The sequence below is a fragment of the Micrasema longulum genome, unplaced genomic scaffold (genome assembly GCF_059751315.1).
Source record: "Micrasema longulum isolate JH-2025_06_02 unplaced genomic scaffold, ASM5975131v1 h1tg003040l, whole genome shotgun sequence".
Classification (NCBI taxonomy): domain Eukaryota; kingdom Metazoa; phylum Arthropoda; class Insecta; order Trichoptera; family Brachycentridae; genus Micrasema; species Micrasema longulum.
This window is the reverse complement of record NW_028280146.1, coordinates 31,939-59,743: the sequence shown is the minus strand read 5'-3', so window position 1 is coordinate 59,743 and position 27,805 is coordinate 31,939. Positions and strand designations below refer to the sequence as shown.

At 33.8% G+C, this 27,805-nt stretch overlaps 1 protein-coding gene across 1 annotated transcript; it reads right to left on the bottom strand.

Moving 5' to 3' along the window:
- Positions 1–1,368: 1,368 nt before the first annotated feature.
- Positions 1,369–22,811, bottom strand: LOC148271177 (phosphoenolpyruvate carboxykinase [GTP]-like). The gene is made up of 14 exons (XM_088241732.1): positions 22,552–22,811; positions 18,902–19,016; positions 13,956–14,101; positions 13,062–13,243; positions 12,054–12,176; positions 10,348–10,486; positions 9,707–9,839; positions 9,189–9,302; positions 8,056–8,155; positions 6,648–6,849; positions 5,545–5,743; positions 4,099–4,254; positions 3,685–3,885; positions 1,369–1,859 (listed from the first exon to the last, which is right to left on the bottom strand). Exons 1-14 carry the CDS (start codon positions 22,581–22,583, stop codon positions 1,755–1,757), a joined length of 1,947 nt encoding a protein of 648 aa, XP_088097858.1. The 5' UTR covers positions 22,584–22,811; the 3' UTR covers positions 1,369–1,754.
- Positions 22,812–27,805: the final 4,994 nt, after the last annotated feature.

Here is a 27,805-nt window from a genome sequence, read left to right as displayed (position 1 = left end):
AATATTACAAACAAAAAGAATGAATGTCACATGTCAATAATATAGGAATATTTTTAATGGGATCTGTTTATAAAAATGCAATCATTAATCCCGATTAAAATTATTTTTTTATTACAAATAATCCACGTGGAATGTATCCCAGTCAATGATCAATAATTACAATTATATTTAAAACATATTTTACCCTATGGCAATGAGATTAATTATTCATAATTAGTGCTAATCGTGACTTATTTGAGATCAACTCAAATGTCACATACAAATAAATTAAGTAATTTTAATTAAATATATCTTTTTCAGTGCATAACAATTGTACACAAGTATTATATCCATAAGTTCTCATCTGTATAACAGCATTTTTTTTTTAAATCTAAAAACTACATAAAAAAGCGGTAAATAGTATCTATTAGTTTAATAATAATAAAATGTCCTGGCTGCGGAAAATAAGAGTAGCGCAGGACAGAGATGCTTTAACTCCAGTGACCGCCAACGTTCAGGGGACCCTGACAGGGCACCATCCAAGAAGAATGATAAAATCAAACCGAAACATTGCCAATTATTTAGTAATTACGCTTCTGATTTATAATTTATATTTTTATAACTAAAATTGCATGATTTGTGGAAATATTAAATTGTATTTTCAAAATATTATAATGTTTCAACAATAACAAGTTGCTGTATATTTAAAAATTGTTTTATTTGTTGTTAACGTGTGTCTCTTGCAACAATAATAAAATTATTACATTTTGCAAACCTGCATATTTTTTTGTATTGAAAAAAACATTATTAATTTACATTATAACAAAAAACATGTTTTAAAAATTATTTTATTAGATTAGTAAAACCAATTACCAGAATCAATTTTCCTTTTCTAATTTAATCTCAATTGTTTATAAATTTAAAAACATTAGTAAAACTGATTTTTAAAAAAAAATGCATTGTTAATCACCAAGAGTTGACAAATATTTTCAAAAACGCATTTACAGTGCTTACGACCGTTCATAGAATAGTTTCAGCTGTCACCTTTACACATTGTGTAACATACCCTGTCCATGTATTTAGAGGCACTAAACCAGCCGAGCTCTTTACATTCCCTTTTTTAAAAAGATTTAACATCTCTTTTTCCTAGGGCGTAAATTCCAGTATTTGTCTACAAACATTTGGACACACTCAAAATATTGTCCACTGTAAATTGTTTTTGTAGACAAAACAACGGAAAGATTTTATTGTCAAGATTAGGAAAAAATTTCATAAATGTAATAATTAACAACGTAAAATAGTTGTAGTTATGAAATGTTCATGAGAGTTTGTTTTACACTCAAACATTATATTTTGTCTCATAAATGAGATATCTAATGATAACTTATATTTTTATTGGAAGCGCATTCACAATTTATTTTTTTATCTATACAACACAAACACGTCATTACATTTTGATAATATTGAAATATTCAATACAGTAGTTTATTTTTCTAGCCTAGTATCATAATAGACTCATGCAGCTTTCTTTTATCAATTAAAACTTATGATTATCCCACATTTATCACATCAACCCTGATGGTGGACGCTGTAATGTGATCCAAAATATGAGAAAAGGGTGCGAATGAATCTATGACGGCATTTCAATGTCTTTATTTAAGATATGTCAGGTAGGTAATCCATTTAAGATATGTCAGATAGGTAATCCATTTCAGTATTTTAAGTCATAAATGTTTCCTGATAATTGAGGATACTTAAATAAGTGGTCCGCTTGACTAATGGTTCTGTAGTCTGGCACGAAGCTGCTGCAACTGCTGTCTGATTTCTGCAGGAAGGTCGTCTCCTACTTGCTCGGTGAAATATTTGTCGATGTCATCAGCCTGTAAAGGAATAAAAAATAAATCAATAATAATAGAAAGTAAATAGAAATCTTACCGGTCATCATTAAATCGTCGAAAAACTACTTTAATCTACAGTCATTTTTACTAATTAAAAGCACAAATTCAAGCCCTATGATTCGCTGATATTTATTTATAAAATTAATTAGTCGGCCACTCTTATCTAGAGACTCGGGTAAGTTGATTTACTATTCCGCAGTTCATAAACAAGTTGTTAGTTCACAAACAACAACCAGAAGTAGAAATAAAATTTTAAGATATTATTATTATTTAAAGCAGCGTTTTTTTTACCTTTTTGACAACTTTACAAGTAAAAAAATATGGCGAGCCCCCAGGAACTTAATTTCATTGTATTCCTTGTAAACCAGTGATTTCAACGGCATATTTTATTTTCTTTTTATTCAGATCATTATTATTACTCGAAAAATCAAATGCAAATTACGAGCAGTAGTACGATATAAGATTCACGCAACATGCTTAAAATGAAATTTAATACGCATAAGATTGACGTTTTCTGGATGAAAAAGAAGCATATCCAGAACTGGCAGGGGAAACTTTGAAATGATGAGTCCCATTCGCCACATCCCACCTATTGTGAAAAAAAAATAGTTTTAAGGTGGATTTCAAAATTAAAAACCGAAAAATACTAAAATTAGAAAGTAAGTACATAACTGTATTTGCGTCTCAAAAATAGAACCATAATTGGATAAATTGTTGAAAAATAATCAGATAGCCTTCTCGTTAAATTTTTTGTATTTTAATTTAGTGTAGCACCTAAAACCCTCGCCATTTACTCTTGGCGACCCCCCTGAGAGCGTGACCCACGGGTGGAAAAACACTGATTTAAAGCAATAATTTTGTGATCAAAAATTTTATTAAATGTTAGTAAATATTTGTATATAAGTGATTAACCACAGTAATTGCGCAAAAATATAAACTCCTGTCCTGAATTTTAAAAAAATGTATTTGTCGGAGAAATAGTTGAAAAAAGGAGAAAGATGGAAGGAAAGAGCATGAATATACTAAGTATCTTCCTCAGCCTTCATCTCTCTTTCATACCCTTCCATCCTTCTCTATCAACTGCCTTTTGAAGCCAGGTATAAGGGGTGACCATTACAGTTGGAACATCATATAATAGGCTAAATCTTAACGAAGAGACGCATACATCTCAAAACCAGCAGATAAAGTCAGTAAGTGTTTATTTAGAAAAAAACTCAAATTATCCAGATTAATGAGTGCCAGATGTTATCTGGATGTGCAGAAATCCGAATAAATTAAATCTACAATATTTTGAGTTTGTCCAAATTTTTGTAGACAAAGACTGGTTTCAACTCCCTGGGGAGCTGTTTATATTAACATACTACAACAGAGATGAACATTTAAGAGAAGGTAATATGGAAGAGAACCAGCCATTGACAGATCATAAGCCTTGTAAGATGCCTAGACTTCTATATTACCTTCTCTTAAATGTTCTTCATCTCTGTTGTAATATATTATTTTGTAAACTACAGGGTCAATGGCTTTACACACTGTGTAACATTCACCATTCTGCCTATATTTGAACATGTATATTCCTTCAATTATTTCATCTGCTGATGTTTGTGAAGTTAAAGAGCTGAAACCTTTCCAGTTCTTGTCTACAAAAATTTGGACAAACTCAAAATATTATTGTATTTACAAATGTAATCTTACTATGGGCTCTTAAGTGTTCGGCAACTAGGATCTTCTGCATAATATAAGACATAAATATACGATTGACAAGATGGTAACAAAACGTTGTTTTATCATAAGTCATATTTATATTTACCTCTTTAAGCCAGAAATCAGTTGGCACGTCAAAAAGTTCTTCCGTATTGATTTTCTCCGTTAATCCTTCAAGGTTCAGGGAACCCTCACTCGGCAGGAGACCGATGGGGCTCTCTGTGTAGCACTCCTCACCGTCACACATCCTTAGAATCCAGTCCATCACCCGGCAGTTGTCGCCGAATCCGGGCCAGAGGAACTTACCCTGGAAGAAAAATTTACGATCAGCAAATGCGACAATTTTTATAAATTGTTAGGTGGAAATTGATTGGAAAGTATCTGCAGACCAGCGAGAGAAGGTAATCAGTGGTGCATTCGGTCTAAGAGTGCTTTTACTTTTGAATAACAGTGGGTATGAATAAAATATTTTACCTAAGCTTAATAATTTATCCTAAAATAAAAAAAATATTTATCTTACCTCTTTGCTTTTCCTGAACCAATTGACATGGAAGATTTTAGGAAGTTTGTCCTCTGTGGTATGATTAACCATAGACAACCAGTGAGAGAGGTAGTGTCCAAAGTTGTAACCAAAGAATGGCCGCATCGCAAATGGATCGTGCATTATGACTTTACCCTGTTGAAAATATTTTGTATTAATTAAATTCAATGTATCAACATTTTTTTATTAACTCTTGCGTGGCTATGATGTAACACGAGCCTACGTAAGAATACAAGACTTAATAAATCTCTCTTACTTTTTGAAATTATGAAGTTATATCCTTTGTAATCTTCAAATGGGCATTTTCACACCGGATGAGGAAAGTAAAATTTGTATAAATATGAAAGATTTTAGTATAAAAAATATTATGCTTGCTATGAGAAAAATAATTAAATGAATAAAAGTGATGCCAATACAACAATAAATATGTTTAACTGTATAAGAAAGAGTACGAGTATAGAACTTATAACAATGAAGACAGAGACGCTGTTCTGTGGCCGTTGTTTGTATGAAAGAGACAACAGCATCTAGATAGCCGGATACATACATGTACCTCACATAAGATAAGGAAAACATCAATTGTGTGTGTTTTTTCTTATTCATTCAAATTATTTGGTTATTAGCGGTGTACGCTAGTTAAATGACCGGCATAAATATTATTTTTTATTTATTTTGCTGTAACGGGTCTGAATTATATTATTATTTTTATGAATTATGGAAAAGGAATTCCTTTTCAAATGTCGGAACATACAGTTTTTTGAGAATACGTCTTCTGTGTCGATAATAATATTGTAACTTTAAAGATAAACCACAGGAGTCACATTGAATGAAATGTTCAGGAAACAAGATTTTGTGATAGTGGGATTACCAAAACATCATGGGTCTTACTTATAAACCTGGTATAAAGTTACGCCTAAGGATAGTGGTAAAATAAGGATAGGAATACAATCTTTATTCAACCACTATAATAAGGATGGTATTCCCATCTGTATTTCTACCACTTTGCCAAGGCGTTACTTTATACCAAGTTTATGGAGTAAAGCCCTAAGAATGTTGGTTGATTTAATCATAGCATACTATGTGAATGGCTTTCCATTCTATAATAAACACAGCTTATAATGCTTTTTATGTTTAGTCATTATATGACAAAAGAAGCCGCATCCTCAGGAGATTACTGGTTAAATCTGAGGATGTTAGAGCGCTTGCCCTCTACTTAATAGCCCAATACTTTGAGAACCTGGGCTATATTTGTTAGACCCCCCCCCAGGAACAGATTAATGGCGAGTCTATACTCACTTATAACCTCTATAGGTTCCATTGTATTATCAAAACTTGTCAAGAATGTGTTTATTATTTTATTTTAACTCTTAATAGACAATTTAAAAAAAACCCCCTACAAACAAATTAGTTTATTGTGTCACTCACGCTGTGTTCGGCCGCAGCCGTGGCTTCGGAGCGCATGGCCGCCCCCAGGAACACCCCGTGCGCCCAGTCGCGCGCCCCGTACACCAGCGGCACGCCCTGCGGCCGCCGCCCCCCGAACAGAACGGCCGAGATGGGCACGCCCGCTGAGCTCTCCCAGGCTGGGTCCATGATGGGGCACTGCGCTGCCGGGGAACAGAACCTACGAAAGGAAACATGCGTAAATAATAAAAATATTAAAAATGTAATATCAATAGTATGATACAACATTTTATTCCTTGCTATAAGACCTATGTGGTCTGTTCTCCAGAGGGTTTTTCCTCCTGTGAGGTGGATTCTCAGCTGTTCTTCTAGAGGACGAGTCCCATGAGGTTGATTATGCAGTGTAACATAAGGGAGTCTGGTGGCGTCTATTCTTCGGACTTGACCGTACAAGTACTTCCTTCGCTGTCTACTCTATCTTATGATCTTCTTAACCTAAAATATATCTCTCTTATTCTGATTCGAAATTGAGATTGCAGAAACTCTTGCGCAACCAAGATCTGAGACTAAACACAAAATGGAGAGCAATAAAAGCTTATGTATCGCCAGTGTTGCTGTATGGAGTGGAGGGTTGGACTTTCAAAATCTTAACGATGACTGAAATTGAGGCCTTTGGACTTAAATTGTGCAGAAGTATGCTTCGAACCTCATGGACTGATTGTTTCTCCAACGAAGCGGTTTTAAGCATCAAAAGAAGAAAAGCCTCATACTTTAGTAACATATTTTGCAATGAGAAGTATGCCCTTCTCCAACTTATTGTAAAAGAAAAGATCAGGCGGGCAGGCGGGATATAGGATGAAAAAGAGCATGATGGGTCAGAGACAGTGGTTCGGTATGCCGGATGCAGCAGCGCTGATTAGACTGACCCAGGATCGTGATGAATTCAGAATGATGGTCGCTAACCTCGGGCAGGAGCCGCAAAGTCTAGCGTTCCTCAAGCGATCTCTGTAGTTTTGCCTGCTATCATCCTCAGTGTTTTCATCGGAGAAGTCTTAAAATACTTATTTAGTCCTGACTGTGTCTGCCTTTGCTTCGCGTGAACAGGGATAGAAATAAAATCTTACCTTGAATTGGGGTGAGCAGCGGGTGTTTTGCTTGTCTTCCTGTCCCAGGGTTTGCCGAGCCAATCCGTGATGGTCACATTCTCTGGGGGATTCTCCATCCCCTCCCAGTAAACTCCTCCGTCGCTTGTCTCCGCCACGTTTGTGAATACCGTGTTCTTGAGTACGGTAGTCATGGCGTTAGGATTTGTCTCATACGACGTACCTGGAATAAAAAATAAGGTTAAAACCATGAAATCTTTTCGTTTTATAGAACTGATATTTAATCCACTGATATATGTATAATAAATAGACATCTCAGATTTAGCCAATATTGCATTGCCCTCACTAATTAAAAAAAATGTGATAGCTGTGGGATTTTTGCTTGTTGATACGGGTAGCTCCTACCCTATTTGGAGATGACAGTTGTGTATTTATTACATATAAAATAAAATACAGAATTTGGTTATGAAGCCCGAGAGTTACGGTGATAACTGAATTTAACTGATTCAATATGCTTCATGCCTGAACCGAACTTCACTGAACTACTAAGGATGCTACAGCGTGGCAGTTGAAATTAAAGCATTTTCTCATCACATGATGGCATGTTTCTCCATAGCGTCATGTCCTCATAGTAATATCATGACCCACTTTTAACATTTATTTATTTATTTACACACATAAGGTTATTGTACATTTTTTGAGACCATAAGTTCCAACTCCATGGGACTAAAAGTCCTGTGTTGAGATGGGATGAGCAATTATATGACACAGACACATGAGTATATCACCACAAATATAGGATTAGAAACATTAAAAATATTTATAAAAACATATATATGGCACATCAATATGGTAAACAGTAAACTCAAGCATTTGAAAAATCATCAAGGAGTTTCCCACTCAAATCCCTCCCACTAAGGAAAATCCAGTCCTTGACTCTTTTCTTGAAAATAATTTTTGTCCTTGAGAGCTTAATATGTTCTTCCAAAATATTGAACACTCTCGGTGCGATAAATGAGAGACGTCTCTGAGTAAAAGTCGTACGGGTTTTGGGTATGACATAATTCATTTTCTGGGAAAACCTCGTACGAACATTCTGCTGAGACCTCTCCTTATAGTTTGACCAGAAGTGTGTAAGTGCTTCTTTTAGGTACAGTTGTCTCATATTCAGCACCTTCATGTATTGGAACAACTGTTCCGACGGGTTATTAGATTAGGATAGTAAGATCTCTTTTTAGTATACATTTTTCAAATGGTTCTATGTGAAACATATCTATCGCGTAAAACGAGGTTCCAGTTTAAGTTAATAAGCTTGCACAAAAAATTAGTTAATAATTATAAAATGCAAATAAACGAACAAGGCATATTTTGCTATTTATTTTTTGTTCATGTTTAAGATATTATAAAATAATATTTTAATATAAATTACCCGGTGCTACGCCAAAGAATCCATTCTCTGGATTAATGGCCCTCAACTGTCCATTGGCGTCAAACTTCATCCAAGCAATATCATCTCCAACACATTCCACCTGAAAGGGTCAACAACGCTAATTACAACAAGAGTATAAATCATGTTAACTCTATCATTATTTTGATAGAGTAGAACCTTTAATACTCTAAGTGTAGAACAAACAAATTTCGATTGAAATAGCTTCGTAGTATAGAGATAAGGAATTAATATGTGGATATTTGATGTTGGTCGTGATAAAACGTATCGACAGAAAGTGTAAGAGTGAACTGATGTTTCGGAAAAAAACTGAAACCTACCCGGGTTCATAAAAGAATTAAAAGTTAACAGAGTTATTTGGAATTGTCTTTAAAGCAAATTTGAATTTTTCGTTTGAAAATATATAAATATGTGTTGTAAAATTCCAAACCTGTCTTTTAAAAAAATATTTATATATATCTGTACTTCGGAGGTAGACGGATGCAAATCCAAACGTCAAATGTTCAACAAAAGCCTATAGAATCTACTTTCTCTGAGTGATTTCTTAAAATTTATAGCATTAATTTGTGTTTTCAGTATTTAAATACATTAGTCCTTTCATTATAAGACTTACATTTCTTCAAAATCATTTGACATGCTCATAAACTAGATACGAAAATCGAAATGTCATTTCATCGAATTCTGGATTTGCATCCGTCTGACTCTGAGGTACAGATATATATTTGGGATGATTTACCCAAATATTGAAATTTTGAGACCATTGTCATTTAGTTTTAAATAACCGTGTAAGAAAATGGTAAACAAGTTGTGGTAGAGAGGGATTCAAACCTCGGAGCTCCTGATCCGGAGTCCAGGATACTACCCACGGGACCACAAAATGAAATAAAATGTCCATAGAAAAAAATGGATAAAATCATGTTAGAATATAATTTTACAAATAAAAAAATATACATAAAATTTTTCTATGTAATTTGTTACAAACTCCACTCTAAATTATAGAAAACATGCTGACAACTACACTGCGAGACGGACAAATAAAAAAATAGTGAGACTTAAAGGGTTCGAGTTGTTATTGCATAATAATATATTAACATATTGCTCATGTTGTTACTCACTTTATATCCAGACAGGGAAGGCATCATCATGGCTAGATTGGTCTTGCCGCATGCGGATGGGAAGGCGGCGGCAATGTAACGTTTTTTTCCAGTCTTATCCGTGATTCCCAAAATCTGGAAAAAAACAAACATTAGTGAATATTTTGAAGGCAGTCAAATCACAAACTAGTAAAACGTAGTCAACTTTGAAAAAATTGGCAGTTCTTTAACAACACTCATTAAATTACTTTCCGAATTCTGTTTGACAAGTCAAATAAATGTGTTCTAACTATTAATAATAATAATAATTATGGATAACATATATAGCGCCATTTTCGTAATATAATACCTCAAGGGCGCTTTCCAAAGTGATTATATAAAGATATAAATTTAATTTTAACTTAAACTTTTTAATTTAAGAAAAATAATGTACTTTTTCATACTACTTTTCCACCACATGCTAAGAATTTATTCAAATGATTTAGAGAACAAGTGGGTTTAAAGTTTCTTCTTTCTATTGTTATTATTTGGTCTCTTACCAACATGTGCTCTGCGAGCCATCCTTCTCTCTTGGCGATGGTAGACCCTATTCTCAGAGCAAAGCATTTCTTCCCCAATAGGGAGTTGCCCCCGTACCCACTTCCATATGAAACTATTTCATTCAATTCCGGCCTGCAAACAAATATTTATTCATTTTAATTATGAATTGTATGCGACAAGGGCTCACACGGAGGAAGTTCATTTTTTGAATTTTGTAAAATGAATAAGAGAATTTTCATTTTTTATTTTTAGTGTTTCACCATCCAACTAAATGTTTTTATTTTTAAAACTTCTTCATTATATTAACATTTTTTAAACTTCCTTATATTATAACATAAAAAAATTGCAGACAATAACATGTGTAATTGGATGTAACAATATCATTTCAGTTTATGTTGCATATTAACTTATTTTAAAAAATCTTTACAAAAGACACATGATTTTAAAAATACAAATACGAGTCATTTATTAAAATCCATAGCACCATGCTGCAAAAACAAAGAAACTTATGTCCTTTAAATGAGACATATAATTTGAATCGAGAAGTCTTTTATTCATTTGTTTATTTTAGAGGGAAATTCTTGAAGAAAAAGACATTGACGGAAATCAGATATCAATTATAAGTCTAAAAAATCATTACTTGTGCAGAATAATAGTCCTCTCTGGATCACACGGCCAGTTTGGCATTTCTACAACTCCATTAGCTGGAGTTCCTACCGAATGGAGACAGCGAACAAACTCAGAATCATCTTTCTTCAACAGTTCCAGAATCTTCGATCCTGTAAATGCGAAAAACAGTTTTAATATTGTAATGCAAAAGTTTCACAATCAAACTTTTTGAGTTGATTTCATTTCCTTAATATTCGAGAATGGTGCCTGCTTAGTTCAATAAAAGTTCTGCTTAGGGCATCAAAACTAAACCATCAAATTCAATCGAAAGTTTGGTATCAAAAATATTGTAGGCATTGTAATCCGGATATTAGAATCTGAGGTAATGGTATCAATCGGTTCTTGTTATCATAACCAATCAATCCCATTTGTATTTAAACATAATCCGCATATTGTGATCAAATTTTGCATAATGTTATCATTAGGGCTTCCATTCTAGACTTGTGATTCTTGAAATTCGCTCCCTAGAGCGTAGAGGTAGAAATCACATTACTAGCACGTAATTTACCTGCCAATTTTGTTCTAGCAACGCTCTCTCTACCCCCTTTAGAGCGTTCAATTCACACTTGAGGTGTTAAAAAGAAAGTCTTTCATAGGCAAGGAATTGTGCTCGCTGGATAATCTCATTCATTGTATTGACAAGTCATATTTTGGTTCTATTAGAATAAATTATATATAATTTACTATATGGAGTGCATTCTGTTGCAATTTATCTAATTTATTTTGTGATATGTTGACATCTTATTCAAAAAATAAATCAAGTATGGAAACTTCTAAAATTTCCAATCAAAACGATAGATCAATCTTGGAAAGACAATGAGGAAGTTCAGTGGTTTTTGATATATTTTTTATTTGTTAATAGACTATTAAACTAAGCCAAAAAAAATTTTTTTTCATTTTTATATATCGTATAATCAGCGCTACGATTTTTTAAAATTTTGTATTTCTGAAATAACTCCGCATGTGACGTCAGAGGTTCATTTCCGTTTATTCTCATTCAGTTCTTCCCATTGGTCCAGAAACGACAAGCAGACCGGAAATCTTCCATAGCTCTCAGATCATAGGTTGATTCATATGAACCAGTGACGTCATTCTAAGTAGTGCGTTTTTATTGAAATATTTTTTATTCTTTTTTCCGTACATTTTCAAGAAACTTTATAGTACAATTTAATGCTTTAATTTTTACCCCGCGCAAGAAAACTTTTTTTGTATCCAATTTACCGTAGGGCTGAAGTTCCTCATTGATGATTGGGATTAAAATTTTAGTTTAGCAATGTTAATGTTATCAAAAATTACAGGTCCAATAGTGATCACAATAAACAGATTTCAATATATTATACAAGATTTTTAGCTCAATAGGAATAGAGTTTCAAATTAGTTTTTTTTTTCATATTTGCCTATTTGAGAAACATACCTACTATTTGCCTGTTCTTAAAACTATAGACATATGACTTTACTTGATTGAAATGAACTTTTCAGTACATATAAAATCCATAACATTAACAATTTTGTTTTTTACTCTTGTGTGGCTGTGGCTGGCAGCCTTTTAAGAGTCAATAACTATTGTTTCCTCAAATATATTCTTACCATCGTGTGCTGATGGTAGGCCTTTTATATGCATTTGATTTTAGGTTAAAATATTTGAAAAAAAAACTTATATTTTACAATATAACTTACCAACTCTAGTCATGATCCCCATAGAATAGACAACATAAGCAGAATCTGTGCATTCTATTCCAATCTTCGATAGAGGGGATCCAATTGGTCCCATGGAGTATGGAATCACATACATGATACGACCTACAAAACAGCACTGAGTTAAATACATATATACTTTTTACAAAATTCGACATTTTAAATAAATTTACTATTTACATCTGTTATGTGAAGGCTATCAGTTTTATGCTTCATGTGCCAATCCAGAGAGCATATAATTCAATGTATAAATATCTAATACATTATCCAGTTGGGATGCTTTCGAATCACTCAGGCGTGCTGTATAAATTAGCACTGTTCAATTTTGCAATGCCACAAATTCACCACCGAGTGGCGCCCGCTAACGTCACTCAAAACGAACATTCTCTTTTTCATTGTAGTAACTTGACTTCACCATAAATGTCTGCTTTTTACGATGCCATTTCAGGCGTATTCCGAAACATCCTAGTCGGATAACGTATTGGGTATTTACGAATATGAATTCAAAATTTGAATTGGGTTGTGGGGTCCTGTGGCTAGTGTCTCGGACTCACGGACCAAAGGTCCGTGGTTCGAATCCTACTCTACCCTAACTTGATTCCCATTTTCTAACAGTGAGTTATTTACAACTCGTTGAAAATGGCCCTCAAAATTAAGTATTTGGGTAAATTATAAAAACGCAAATATTTCTATTTTTAAAAAAAAAAAAAAGACAGTGAAATATTTCAATATAAAACAACCTTCAAAACAAAGATGTAATGTAGATTCTTCAAAGAATCGAACCTGGGACTTTAAGCACGGTGGGCGATTGCACCAATCGCTACACTACGAACTGGACTTATCTTTGCTCGATTTCCTTTATCAGGTTTTTACCTGAGAGTAGCCATCGAGTCAAAAACACTCATCTAGGATTCTGGTCACAATCCAAATATTAATTTGATTAAAAAACTGTACAAATTCATGAGAAAATTTATATGTTAAATGTCTCACCTTTCATGCATCCTGGGAAGCGTTCAGCAATAGACTTGGTGTAGTCCTTTGGACTAATCCAGTTACCGAGGATGGACTTCCCGTTGGTCACCTTCGGAACCACATCGTTCACCTCTTGTGTACATATGAACGTACGGCTCTCCACTCTTGCCACATCTTTAGGGTTAGTGCGAGCCAACCAGCTACAAAAAACGAAGAAAAACCATTGAGTTATTAAAAAAAAAAGCGTCCACATCGCGGTCTATTGGTCGGCGCGTTTGCCGGTGCAAGAGGTTTCATACCTTGCCTGGAATCAAATCAAGAACCGTAATGACATGAACAAACAACAAACAACAAATAGTGTCAGTATAAGATAATGACGGATCATTTCCTCGATTGCAGTTTTAAATCCAAAGTAACCCACCAGATCGTGACCAGACAAGTATCGGCACAGCAGCTGACGGTGCCACAACAGAAGCACTACTATGGAGATAGAACAATGGGGAGTGTAGTACCAAAACTGTTTAATTTAATACAAATTGAAAATCGTGATGAAAAAAAACTGAATTCATCTTAAAAAATAGTCAAAAACTTATTAAAAACAGCAAGTGAAACTCAAGTGTGCACATAAATATATTATATTCTTCATTTATTATTAAACTATGTACTTACCTTTTATAAATAGAAAAAAAAAACAAAAACACAATTATGTATGTTACTTATTTGTTAAAATAAATAAAACATTTTTAAAAATATTTTTTTTAATAATGAAATACTGAAGTTATGGGGATTGCCTTTCAATAGGCGTAAAAATTGGTCACGTTTTACACATTAACTCCTTTAAAGCATTTGAAACATACTAAAATTGCTCATAAATACACGGAAAAAATAATAAAGTACTATTTTTCGTCTTACCAATTATCATATTTCGGCAGTTTCTTAACAGCTCCGGAAGCTTGCATAAGCTTCAGCAAGTTCGCTCCTTCGGTGGCACTTCCATCACATATGTGGACAGCATCGGGCTTACAGAGAGCCACGTTTTCCTCGACGAAAGAACGCACCTAAAACAAATAAAAACAACTTATTGTAAACTTCTTAAACACGTAAGTTGTTGCGAAATCTCAAATGTCAAAAGTCGTACGTGCCGCCATTTTGCATTACGATAAGAATTCAAAATTCAAAATTCGTTCGAATTTTTAGTGTGTTATACAGATTTTTAAAAAGTACCTACCCGTACAGCAAATCATACTTGCTATCTATAGAACGTTATTTATATTTTTTAAATGTTTTGAAAGTTAAAATATATCTCTTACCGTCGGTCGCTTACCCTAAAACTATTTTTTTAATATATTCAAATTTATAAAACATACAGCCACAATAACGTTTTATACACGCAATTATTATCTCCCTGGCAACTCTACCACTTATTGCTTGTAATATATTTTGTTTATTTTGAATTTTATTTCAGCGGAGTTTGATAAACTGTTTCAGAGTACAAAGTTCAATGGAAATATATACATTCATCGCTTACCTCGTAAAATATACGTAATGGGTTTTAGAAGTAATTAAATTATTATTTACTTTATAATATTAATGTTTTGTTGTGTCTGAGAAGGTACTTAGGGTTATCATTTTATTACCACTATCAAAGTGTATCATAAAAGTAAGTACCCAGTACCCACTCTTATCGTTTTGTTAGTTTCACGACAGTCATGATCCAAAATGATTGATTTCGTGTGTTTATTATTATTTTGTGGAAAAATATTATTTTTAACAATGCTGAATCAACCGAATGTGTAAAGATATACTATTGATAATGAAAATGATTCAAAATGTCGGTAGATGACTACAGTATAGTATAGTACTTTATATAATAATGATATTTTGAACCAGGAAACGTGATTCAAATATGTTGCTATACACATAATCTTTTAAAACCAACATTAATAATAAATAATCGAAGCATACAATATAAATGAAATGGAATGCTGATTAATATTTATGCTTATGCATTAATTATTCATTATTATTAATTCATTAATATTTTCAGGTGATTTTTTTGCTAATTAGTTGCTTTTTTCCATAACTGAAAATGAACTTTTGAAGCTACGAAAAATCTATTACCAGCAATTTCTAAAATATGTTTTTATGCGCTAACATTTATTTCCCAAAATTTTCAAAAGATGAAAATCCAGACTCGGGAAAAGACACTTATTTTTCATAGCTCCAAAACAGTGTTCGGTGTATTTTATAAGGACAATATGATACAGATTAATTATTTGAATTTGTTTCGATTAAAATTTTTGTTGACATGGATAGAAGAAAAGATTTAAAGAGCTTATTTTTAAAAATTAATAATGATAATAAATCTTTACTAACTTTCCTTTCTTTCCTTTCTCTCTCTCGCTCCTATAACGCTTCGATACATACACTCGGAAAGATAGTAAAACAGATGGAAAAAATATAATAACCAAATTATTTTTTTAGAGTGGTAACTTTCTGACGCATATAATCTGTGTCTGACGCCTAGATACTCTTATTTGTTAATAGGACAGAACCTAGAGACATTTTTTTTAAATCTAGGCGTTCGTTTTATTAAAGTGACAGTTATGTCAGAATTTAATTCGACTTCAAAACTTACTTATTTCTCTTTTATATTTTTAATAGGCTGTTAACCACAACCACAAAACGATTTAAAAATATATAAATCATAATTAAAGGAAAAATTGCTCGGTGGAACAACCTTTTTGACACTTTTAATGCGTAGGTAAACGTATCGAGGGGTTCTGACTCGTCGGTATAAAATGATGTACTTACATCAAAACTTGATGGTGGGGGTATCGGTACTATACCTTTGTAGTCGGTCGGGAGACTTTTATCTTCGATTATGACGTCATACTGAAGCTATGTCATTTTAGAGCGTACATATGTGTACCGTGACGTACGTTTCCCATAGATTCATATTGATGTACCTACCCAAAACTTGAAGTGGTGGGGGTCGGTAGTATATCTTTATAATCGCTAGAGGGAATTTATCTTCAACTATACCGTCAAGGTGAAGGTATGACGTCTTTATCTTCCCATCATAGACATAAGAAAAATCCATGCGCGACAAAAAAATCCCGTAGTTCTTTGGACATATTTCCAGGAGAATCTTTGATAGTTTGGAAAAAAAACTATCCTCCTTGAAAGTGTTGAAGGGACAAGATCGCGTGGTGGTCAACCGACAAGATTGGTCAAGGCTTGGTCACTAATTTATCAGATTAGGGAAATATCACATACTACGAATACCGATAAAAATATACGAAATGGATGTAGAATAATTAACTGTATTTTCAAAATCAATATGGATATTGTGGAGAAATATTTTCATACGTAAATGTAAAGAAGACATTCAATCAAAATACGTTCGTAGAAAAACGCGACATGTTTGGCCTTGGTTGTTGTGACGTCAAGATTCGTGAAATTGTTCTGCACAAATTTCAATGGCAGGAACAAATAAACATGAATCGTGACGTATTAGGGGCGTGGCTAATTGAATAACAGTTTTTGCGGGAATTCAAAATTACAAATTTAAAGGTATTTTTTATGCTACTAATAATTAGCAAATTTTTTTTTTACTGGAAAGTATTTCATAAACCTTTATTACTTTGAAAATGTTTTTTTTAAAAGTTATATTTACCTATTATCACTTACAAAAGCCAACAGAAGGGCACAAGACCGTCCCAGATGGAGGGAGACTGTCCACAGACGAGCCATGCCTGAGTCAGGCGTGATCACCATCCTCGGACATGAGGCACGGATTGAAGAGAGAGAGAAAGGTTTAGCAATAAAAACACCTAGTTTTGGGTGCTTTGAAGTGAATTTTAACTTATTTAAATAAGTTTAGGTTTCAGCCGAAACGAGAACAGAAGCCTAAATTCGGTTCCGGCTAAAAATTTTGTTTCGGTTGGTCGTTTTTAATTTTACTTAATAATAAACAGTCCAACAGAGATAAGAATAATTTCTATTAGATTTGGAATATTATTTGACGCATACAAAATAATAATAATCGTGGTCCGTGGTAGAAAAATTATAAGAATGTAAATAAATATAAATACCAACGCGTGTATTTTTTATCAAAGATTCAATTAATATAGGAACCCGTGTACGTTCATGAAAATGTAAAATACTTCCTTGTCGAAGGGTTATCGATGTTTTAATTCAAGGTAAATTGTGTATTGCGTAATATTTTACGCAGTTTTAGTGCCAAATTATTTAAATGCACATGTGTTGGTGTTTAGTTAGAATATTAATTAGCAAAGTGTTTACTCAAATCCCTTGGAGTAACTTCTAACCTTTATACTGCAAATGATAGACATTATGAAGTGCGTAATAATATACGTCAAAAATGTGTAAAAACTTTGTAGTACCTAGTACCGACACACATCAGAGATACCAAATATATATGAATAATGTATTTCTTAATACAAATTAAATATGTCGACAAAATGTAGGTAAGGCCCATACTTATGATTGAATTTCCTACATTTTATTGATTAAATCGGAATTTACTTCGTTAAACTATATGATTTATTATAATTAAATAAAACGATTCGTAATCAGTTAGATGCGTCAAAAAAATTATACTTAGGTTCGTTAGTTTTTTCGTCAAACCCGGTTCCATGAAAAAAAGTTCTCCCTATTTTGACAAAAACGTTATTATTTTTATAATACTCGTATATCTAACCCCTACTTAATGAGAAATTTCAGTGTTTTAAAACATAGCTAAAATTTAATTTTTATGTATCGTATTAACAGCGCTATGATTTTTTAATATTTTCTATTCTGAAATTACTCAACGTGTGACGTCACTTCCGCTTCTCAAGGTCAGTTCTACCGATTGGACGGATGACGGTAAGCAAACCGGAAATCTTCCACAACTTTGTTATCATTGGTTTATTCATATGAACTAGTGACGTCGTTCAAAATATTTCGTTTTTATTAAAATATTTTATTTTTTTGACCTACAATTTAATGCAGTAATTTATACTGCACGTAAGAAAACATTTTTATATCCTATTTCCAGTAGAGCTGAACTTCCATGACTTTAGTTTTGCGAGAATATTAGGTCAGTTATTGTCCTACGATCCTCCGCCATGTAGTTTATTTGTTCTATACGAATATGTAGTTAGAAATTAATGAATCTTGAAAATTTTCGTTGGACTCTTTCAACATTATTTATGTGAAATTTGTAAAAAGGGGACCATATAGTAGAGTTTTACTCTAATTGGCCTCTAACCAAGGATATATACAAGAGTTTCATTATTTTGACTGATTCAAAATCCGTGTGTAGCGGTCCATTCTCTCTGCCTACCCCTACGGGGAAATGGCGTGATGGTAGTAGTAGTAGTAGCAAAATCCTTTATGGTTCTAAGAATGAAACCAATCAATCGTATCAAAAATACGATTTTTTAAAGTTTTGTATTTCTGAAATAACTCCGCGTGTAACGTCAGAAGTTCATTTCCGCTTATTCTCGTTCAATTCCTCCCATTGGTCCAGAAACGACAAGTAGACCGGAAATCTTCCATAGCTCTCAGATCATAGGTTGATTCATATGAACCAGTGACGTCATTCAAAGTAGTGCGTTTTTATTCAAATATTTTTTATTATTTTTTCCGTAAAATTTAATGCTCTAATTTTTACCCCGCACAAGAATACATTTTTTGTATCCAATTTCCCGTAGGGCTAAGGTTCCTCATTTTCTTTTTGTGTATATACTGAAACATGCCCCTTTTACATGTTACTTTTTTGTGGACTTCATTATTTATTAAGTAAAAGACAATAACGTTGTTAAATGACAGTGTATGTTGGTACTTACCGATGGAGACAGGCTGGAAACATTGCCGTTAACAATTCTTGCCCCCCGCAATTCATGAAAAGCGGCCAAATGTCCTCTGAATGGGAGCGATTTGCCAAACAATGGGGATCCGCACCTGTCATAAAAAATACAAATTGAAATTACTTTATTTTAAAAGAAATTAACAATAAAGATTGAAAACATGTTGAATTCTCGACCACTGCCGAATAAGGAAATTCAGTGTTTTTTTAAAAAAAAAATATTTGTCATAGACTATAGTCCTTAAAATTTGGCTCGATTAAAATGACAATAGTGATGGGAAATTACTGATCACTGATCATGCACCGATCAAATCAATTTTATCAGTTTTTTCATGGAAACACGGAACTCTGTTTCCGAAAATTGATATAAAAACGCAAAAACAAGCCTGTTATAGAGTGTTTAAGACAATTATTCACCAAAAAATAAGACATATATACTTTTTTCTTGAGCAACATCAAATGAAGTATTTTTTTATTCGATCGATTTACATTAATCAATTTATCCCATCTCTGACGTTTTCGCAAAATGATGTAACCTTAGAAGAACGTCGTCAATAATTAGGTTTATTCAAGTTTTTTTTTAGTTTTAAAGCTGATTTTATATATTTATGTTGATTTATATGTTAAGCAATGTATAAAAAAAAATAACATGCCAGATACGAATAATTTTTCGTGTGTCTTAATATAAATCACTCCTTAGACGTCACTACAAAGTTATGTCGTCACTATTGCTGACAACTGTCATTCTTATCAAGCTATATTTTAAGGACTATAGTAAACCAAGCCAAAAACATTGGTTAGCCGGATGAATCTTACCTACATGATAAAGGTTTTAGCTCTTTAACTTCACAAAATTCAACAGATGGAAGAGTTGAAGAAATGTGGATGTTAAAACCTAGGCAGAATTTTGAATGTTACACTGTGTGTAAAGTGGCCACTTAAACCACCTGATGACAGGTGATAAGTTTAAAAATGTTTTCCGTCTCTGTTGGAATATTTTTTTATCTTAATATCTCCCCAGGGAGTGAAATGGAGTGAAACGGAGTGAAGTGGAAAAGGGCTCCAGCCCTGTCCACAAGCATTTGGACATACTCAAAATATGATTAAAAAACTATTTTTTTAAACTCTTGTGTGGCTGTGATGTCACACTAGTCAACATAAGACTTGATAAGTCTTTCTTATTTTTTTTAACTGTTGAACTCGTATTTCTTATAATCTTCAAATGGACATTTCCACACAGGATTTGTAAAGTTAAATTTGTAAAACTATTCTGGATGTTTATACAAAAAATATTTATCCTTGCTACGCGAAGAATGAATGTCCGCTAATTCAGCAACACATCTGTAAACGAGAGAGCACGACGATAAAACTCAGAGACGCTGTTCTGTGGCGGGTGTTGTGTAAAACAGATTCAGTCTTCAGTCGGTTGATGTCAGTGATGGGGGACGCACGCGCGTAATATGAGCGGCGTATTTATGATGTTTAATTTATTTTGTTACAACAGGGCTAAATTATATGTTTATTTGCATAGATTATGGAAAAGGAATTATTAAACGTATGTCTCCATGTTTTTTTTCAAATGTCTGAATTTTATAGTATTCCGTCTTTGACTTGTGGTAACACGATGTTACATCACCGCGCAAAGGGACTATTTAAATAAATGCGTATTTTAAGAATTAAATAAATGCGTATTTCACAAAATTCCATGATTGTCATTGATACCTCGTTGCTATATATCCGAAAATACTACATTTTTTCCGCTTGTATGGTATATGCCTTTTTACACGGGCACAATTAAATTTCTTATAAATTATTAACGTAGAATAAACAAAAAAAATAACCTAGCTTCAGATCCGTCATCATTAAAAAAAAACTATTTTAAGCGGTTAAAGCTTTATATTTATACAATGTCTATTGTCTTTGGCGTCAGTTGACAAAAACGCCACTGACAATGACATATATAATAATTATTTGAATTACGTCATTACAATGCAGACCGTCAGTGTTTTTTCATTTGTTAATTGACTATTTAACTAAGCCAATTCTTTTTTTTAATTATTTATATTTATGTTATATCTGCGTTATATTTTTTTTATGTTTTCTGAAATAACTCCGCGTGTGACGTCAGAGGTTCTTCTCTATCAGTTCTGCCGATTGGTTCGTTTACGGTAAGCAAACCGGATATCCTTCATAGCTCTCATATCATTGGTTGGTTCATACGAACCAATGACGTCGTTCAAAGTAGTGCGTTTTTATTAAAATATATATTTTTTTTTTATACACTGAGCTTTCTCGTTGGTTTAGCTGGATGAATCTCACCCACATCATAAAGGTTTCAGCTCTTTTACTTCACAAAAGTCAACAGATGAAGGAGTTGAGGATGCCTAGACTTGCATATTCCCTTCTTAATATTTGGCTGATTTCTATAGCGCCATTTTTGTAAAAAATCACCTCAGGGGCGCTTTACAATTGTAAACCTAAACTTACATTCTAACTTAACTAAAGTGATATATTATATTTCCAGATTTAAAATTGGGGGTATGATAGTCTAAAAAAGTGGGGATCTGAACTGACTGGGACTGTCGATGATTCGTAAGTTTGAAGGCAATTGGTTCCAGGCAGAGGGGCCGGCGGCGTCAAAAGCCAAATCTAGTGTTTGGGAAGTGCCGGATTTCGACAAGTTTTCCTCTTCCTGAATCAAATGCTCACCTAAGAGTAGATTTTCTTTGACATGTATTTTCCCTAATACAAAGGTCCGATAGGTATTTTGGAGCCATTTCATGAAGGGATTTGAATACTGTCCAGCAAAACTTGTATTTTATTCTCTCTGGGCTTTTTAACCAGCGCAAATTTCAAAGATGTTGTGAGATGTGAAAATATTTTTTTTTACTCCCGTAATAAGCCTTGCTGCTGCATTGAAAACAGATTGAAGTTTATTAGTTTGATATTTTGGGAGATTTGCGTATATTCCATTACCGTAATCTAGACGCGAAACGACATAAACATTTACAAGAGCTTTAGTTGCATCTTTAAGAATATTTCTCCGCACGGATTTGATCTGTCGGAGATGGAAGAAACCAGCAATTACTGTTTTATTGACCTGAGTATGAAGAGAAAGATCTGAATCTAAATGAACATCCAGTGAAGGTATTCTCCATCCCTGTAATAATTTGTTAATATATACAATTTTTTTTAAATACACGTTTTGGACAGTCTGGTTTTTGGGTGGCTGGAATATATTGCTAAAAGCAATAAGTTCGCCAAAGTCTTAGAGTAATAATTCGCGACCCGCTAATAGATACGCCCTTTCACTTTCACAAAACAAATGCGTTGAAAATTTTTGGTTTTACGGACGGTTCGTCGCTGCGCTTGCAATTCTCGGCTTGAGTACCTACGGCCCTTTGTTTTGCTGTAAACTATAGGCAACTTCATGATTGATAACATTTTAATGTTTTTTGACCGTATGGAAGGCTCTAAAGGCGGGTCGCGAATTATTAATCTAAGGCCAAATTACGTGTATTTTTTTAAATTGAAGATTGAAATAAATAAATAATGCAGTGCCCGATGCACCACTGGATGCGGGTGGAGAAATGATGATAAAAAATAAACGAATTAGAAAAATTGTCTTACATCTGCACCATGGTTTCAACGGCTTCAGGCATTTTGCGTTTTTTCTTTTCAAAAAATTAATTCCCAAAAAAGTTGCAGCTCGACTTTCACCTCGAGAGCAGCGCGAAATTACTTTGAATTATTCGGTAGAAATACTCGTTGAACTCAAAATAAACGAAAAGGATATTAATTAATGTTGTATTTTCCATCTAATTATCGACTCTAGTGACGACTGAGAAATGACACTTGACCGCACTCGAGGAATTTCGAAACTTGATTGTAGAACTCGCGGGATTCGTGCGGCTTATATATGCGGTTGACCTTCGGCGCCGGCCAATCGGGGCGCGCCGTTCGCGCACACCCGCGAACGCCGCGCGCTGATTGGCCGCGTCCGGAGGCTCGGCGTTGTTTCTCGCTGATGTAACAATGGCGACGCTTTGCGCCAAAGTCCAACGACTGTGCTGTTGATTGCCTTTGTTTTACTGCCTTGTTTTGAAGGAGATTGCATGTGTGTGCGTTGTCGTTAATCGCCGTAATACGAATTCCCGTTTCAATGCTGTGTGTGTGAGTGAGGTGTGACAGATTTTTTCCATAGGCGAAGGGCGATTTCGAGATAATGGACACGACATGTGTTGTAGAAGAATTGTAAAATAAATGCACACGACGAAGCGAATGGTATCGTAAAACATACAACGGCATACAACGAGCATATAGATAATACAGTAAATAAATCACTAAAATTACTTGGCTTCATTTACAGAATATCCTCTGATTTTACTAATGACTGTACAATCAAAATTCTATATTGCTCAACTGTTCGCTCTCTTCTAGAATATGCCTCCGTGGTCTGGTCTCCATTCTATGTCAATCGCATAATTCATATTGAATCAGTCCAAAATCGCTTCCTTCGAAAAATAGCATATATGCTTGGACTAGAGAGAGGTAATTATTCTTATGCTGAAATAGAGTCAATGTTAAATATTTATAGTCTACAAAAACGTAGAACTAATATTGACTGCATATATATGTTCGGCATACTAAATGGTATAATCGATGTTCCATCATTACTGGGACAAGTAAAATTCAATATTCCTACTCGTAGATTGAGAAACAATGAAGTACTGTTCATCGATCAGCATAGAACAAACTATGGCCTAAATTCTCCAATGACCCGTCTTTGTCGTATTGTTAACTCAAGACAAAATCCGGACTTTTTTGGTTTAAGTTTACAATGATTTAAACGAGCACTAATTAAATAGTCCAGATCTTGTCCTGATGTCCCTTATGTTTGTCAATGCTTCTTTTCTTTTTTTTATGTTTTAAACTATTCTTTTATTGTAATATTTAAACCCTATAAATTGTATACATGGACAATGTCCGTTAATAAATAAATAAATAAAAATGAGGACGGCCATAAAAAATCTTAATAATAAAATTTATTAAGACACATTGAAATTTATTGCAACAGAGATGGAAAACACTTTTAAGAAGGGAATGTGGAAGTCTAGACATTTACAGGCTTACCTGTCATTGGCTGGTTTAAGCGGACACACTGAAATGTTCACCTGTTGACTTTTGGTGGAAGAGTTGAGTAAACGTGGATGTTTAAACATAGGCAATGGTTAAACACACCTACTAACAATTCTTTCAATGTAATTTTATTAAATTGACGTAGTTGATAACATATTACAACAGAGATGAAGAGCATTTTAGAGAAGGTAATATAGAAGTCATGGCATCTACAGGGCGCATGACCTGTCATTGGCTGGTTTATGTTGCCACTTAACACACTGTGTAACATTCACCATTCTGCCCGTATCTGAACATTTAACAACAACAACAACGACAAACCATCACGCCGTTTCCCCGTAGGGGTAGGCAGAGAGGATAGAACGCCACAACACTCTATCTTGGCATACAGACCTCGCTTCCTCTACATTCATACATTTATATTTATTTCATCTGAACATTTATATTCCTTCAATTCTTTCATCTGTTGATGTTTGTGAAGTTAAAGAGCTAAAACCTTTATTTATACGGGTAAAATTCATGAGATTAAATTTTTTTACCTACCTACTAGGCAACGCCTGAAAGTTTCTTCAATTTCTATACTTCTTCATGGAGCAGGTAGGTTTATCAACAATATTTTGAGTAAGTCATAATTTTTGTAGACAAGGACTGGATTCAACTCCCTAGAGAGCTGTTAATATTAACATATTACAACAGATATGAAGAACATTTGAGAGAAGGTAATATAGAAGTCTAGGCATCTACAGGGCTTATGACCTGTCATTGGCTGGTTTAAGTGGGCACTTTACATACTTTAAGTGTCCACACCAGCCAATGACAGATTGTATTTCCTTCTCAAAAATGTTTTCCCTCACTACAGCAATAATACTCAATCTTAATAACTCTTAAGGGAGTGAAATCCAGCCTATCTACAAAAATTTGGTGGTGCTTATAATATTGTTGAAATAAAAACATGCCATGAAAGACGAGTGTGGCGTTTTATTTTCCATTCTTACCTCTACGTGGAAATGACATGATGGTCTAGAAATTTTATACGGACTAGAAATCGTGCCTGTGACACAGAGACGTAATCAGAAACTAAAATGTACACAAGAATCCATGGAAAGACAGATGCTCGGTGTATGTCTGTGGGATTTATAGTCTTTTGGTCGACGATACATACACGTGCTAAATCATTTCACCTGAAATATAGTGCGACGACCGATGAAGCGAGTCATAATTTTATATTGAATGTGAAATACAATACTATCAGTATGCACATAACGACGAAATCAACGTCCTGCTATATGTTAACATCGTTCATACTAGAGAAACGCGAATAACAAAGGAACGCGGTCTATAAAGAGACTCAGTCAGTCCAGCCAGCCTTAAGAGTCAGCTCAACGCAGTCACTCAGTTCCAGTATGTCTCTTCAAAATAGCCATTAATTTCGCGCTCCACAACACTGTGTCGTATCTTATTCAACATGCATTAAATACACGCGTTCAAAGCGCGACCGAAGTCCTTTTTTTAAATATATATTTAGGAGTTGCTTATTTTTTGCCTCGCTTATTATGTTTTTTGACTTAATTTTTCTGACTATGTGAGGATCGGGTGGGATAATCAGCTGTGGCCTTGTTAAGGAACTTCTCCGCATTTGTTTTAAGAAGATGAAACCACAGAAAACTCATTCAGGAGAAGCCGGACTATTGACAGGCATCAACAAACCTTCCGTTCCATTTCGAGAGCTTTCGGCATTGTGTGTCCTATTTTTATTTATTTCAACAATCACCTTTACTATTTTTACCATGTATGATATTACCCCATGCGGTAAGTCCTTGTGACTTATTACTGTTACGATATCTTCTAGGTCCTCATCCAGACTTTTACATCGCGTCTCTAGCTTCATTCGCTCTAAGCTGAAAATGGAGCAATGCACCAACAAATGAGGGACATCTTGGGGTGTCTCGTCATCACATAGATAGCTATTAATTTCTGAGACCTTAAAACGGTAAAACCTAAGTCCTACATGTCTAAGAGTCAGAATAAGAAATGAAGAAATTAGGCGCCGAACTGGAATCGAAAATATGATAGATCTTGCAGAAAATTCAAAATGGCAGTGGGTCGGACACTTGGCGAAACAAAATGATGACAGACGGAGACCCGACATAATAAAGTGGAGTCTTGGGCAAACAAAAGAAATGTTGGAAGTACAACAAAGATGGGCCGACAACATTGCTTCGATAGCCGGTAAAGCATGAATGATAAAAGCGGCAGATTGAAAGGAGTAGTAGTACCTTTGGAAGTAGCCTTTAGCCACTATAAAAAAATGGACATCGAGTTAGGGTGAAGTAGGGTTCAAACCTCGGACCTCTGATTCCTGAGTCCGCGACACTAGCCACGGGACCACAACCCAATTCCATAAGACTGGAAGGTTGGCTTTTGTCAAATACAAACAAGTAAAAAATATCTTGATAAATTATACATTTAATGGAATATAATATATAACATTTAAATGACGTAGAAAAAACTACAGCAAATCATTTAGCCTTCCAGCGGTGGAAAGAACAGGGCTTAAAAATAAGAAAGTAACATAGGCAGAATGGGGGATATATAGGCACAGTGTAAGTGGCCACTCAAATTATCATTTATCTAAAAAAAATAATGGCCAAGACTGGGAATCCACCCCTGTGACGTCGCTTAACAACAGAGAACAATATTTTTTTCGCTGTTTTCTTTGTAAATAATAATATTATTGTCAAAAGACTCTCTATCAACATTAGATTAAAATTGCTCTCGGAGTTAAGTTAATATGTATTCAAACAACAAGATTCATGTTTATATTTAACTTGTAATGCGTAGATTGCTAAAATAAATATTAAACAGGATATTCCTTATACAAAGTAGAAATATTAGCTTAATCTTCTGACATGTCTATAGAGGTAACAGTAAACGGGCTATGTATAGCGTGTGAGCTCGCCAATATATGACAGTAAAATTTTTATTGTCTTTGAATTTCCTAGAGTTTTAGTCATCGAAAAAAAAGAAGATTGCAAATAAAATCAACAGACAATGGAAATTTGATGTGTATTATTTTAATAGATTGTTTATAACAGAAAAATACATAGAGAAATATGCATTTTTATTTTTTGTAATAAAAACAATCTAGTAAATTCGAATAAATAAAAATACGCTTTATATTAACAATATTAATTAAATTGCAAAAATAACATTAAATATTTGAAAAATAAATATTACTGAGTGTTACAAACATAATTTAAAAAACGGATAGCGATTAAAAGTAAAAACTATCTTTAGTTTAATTCTTATAGCGATAAATACATAAACATTATAAAACAGGAGTTATACAAATACAAAAATAATATTGTAACTAGGCGGCTACCTACACAGTTAAATTTTGAAACACCACGCAATTTCTTATCTCGGCTACGCTATGTAAAATGAAAAAAAATATTTAAATTAATAATTTCATCACGTCATGAAGTCGCCCCTGGGTAGCGCCTGCTAACGTCAATCAACAAAAACATCCTCGTTTTAATTACAATATTTCGGCTACGCCATAAATCTCTTTTTTTAAATAATTTCTCACGTCACAAAGTCGCCCCTGGGTAGCGCCTGCTAACGTCAATCAACAAAAACATCCTCGTTTTAATTACAATATTTCGGCTACGCCATGAATCTCTTTTTTTTAATAATTTCTCACGTTACAAAGTCGCCCCTGGGTAGCGCCTGCTAACGTCAATCA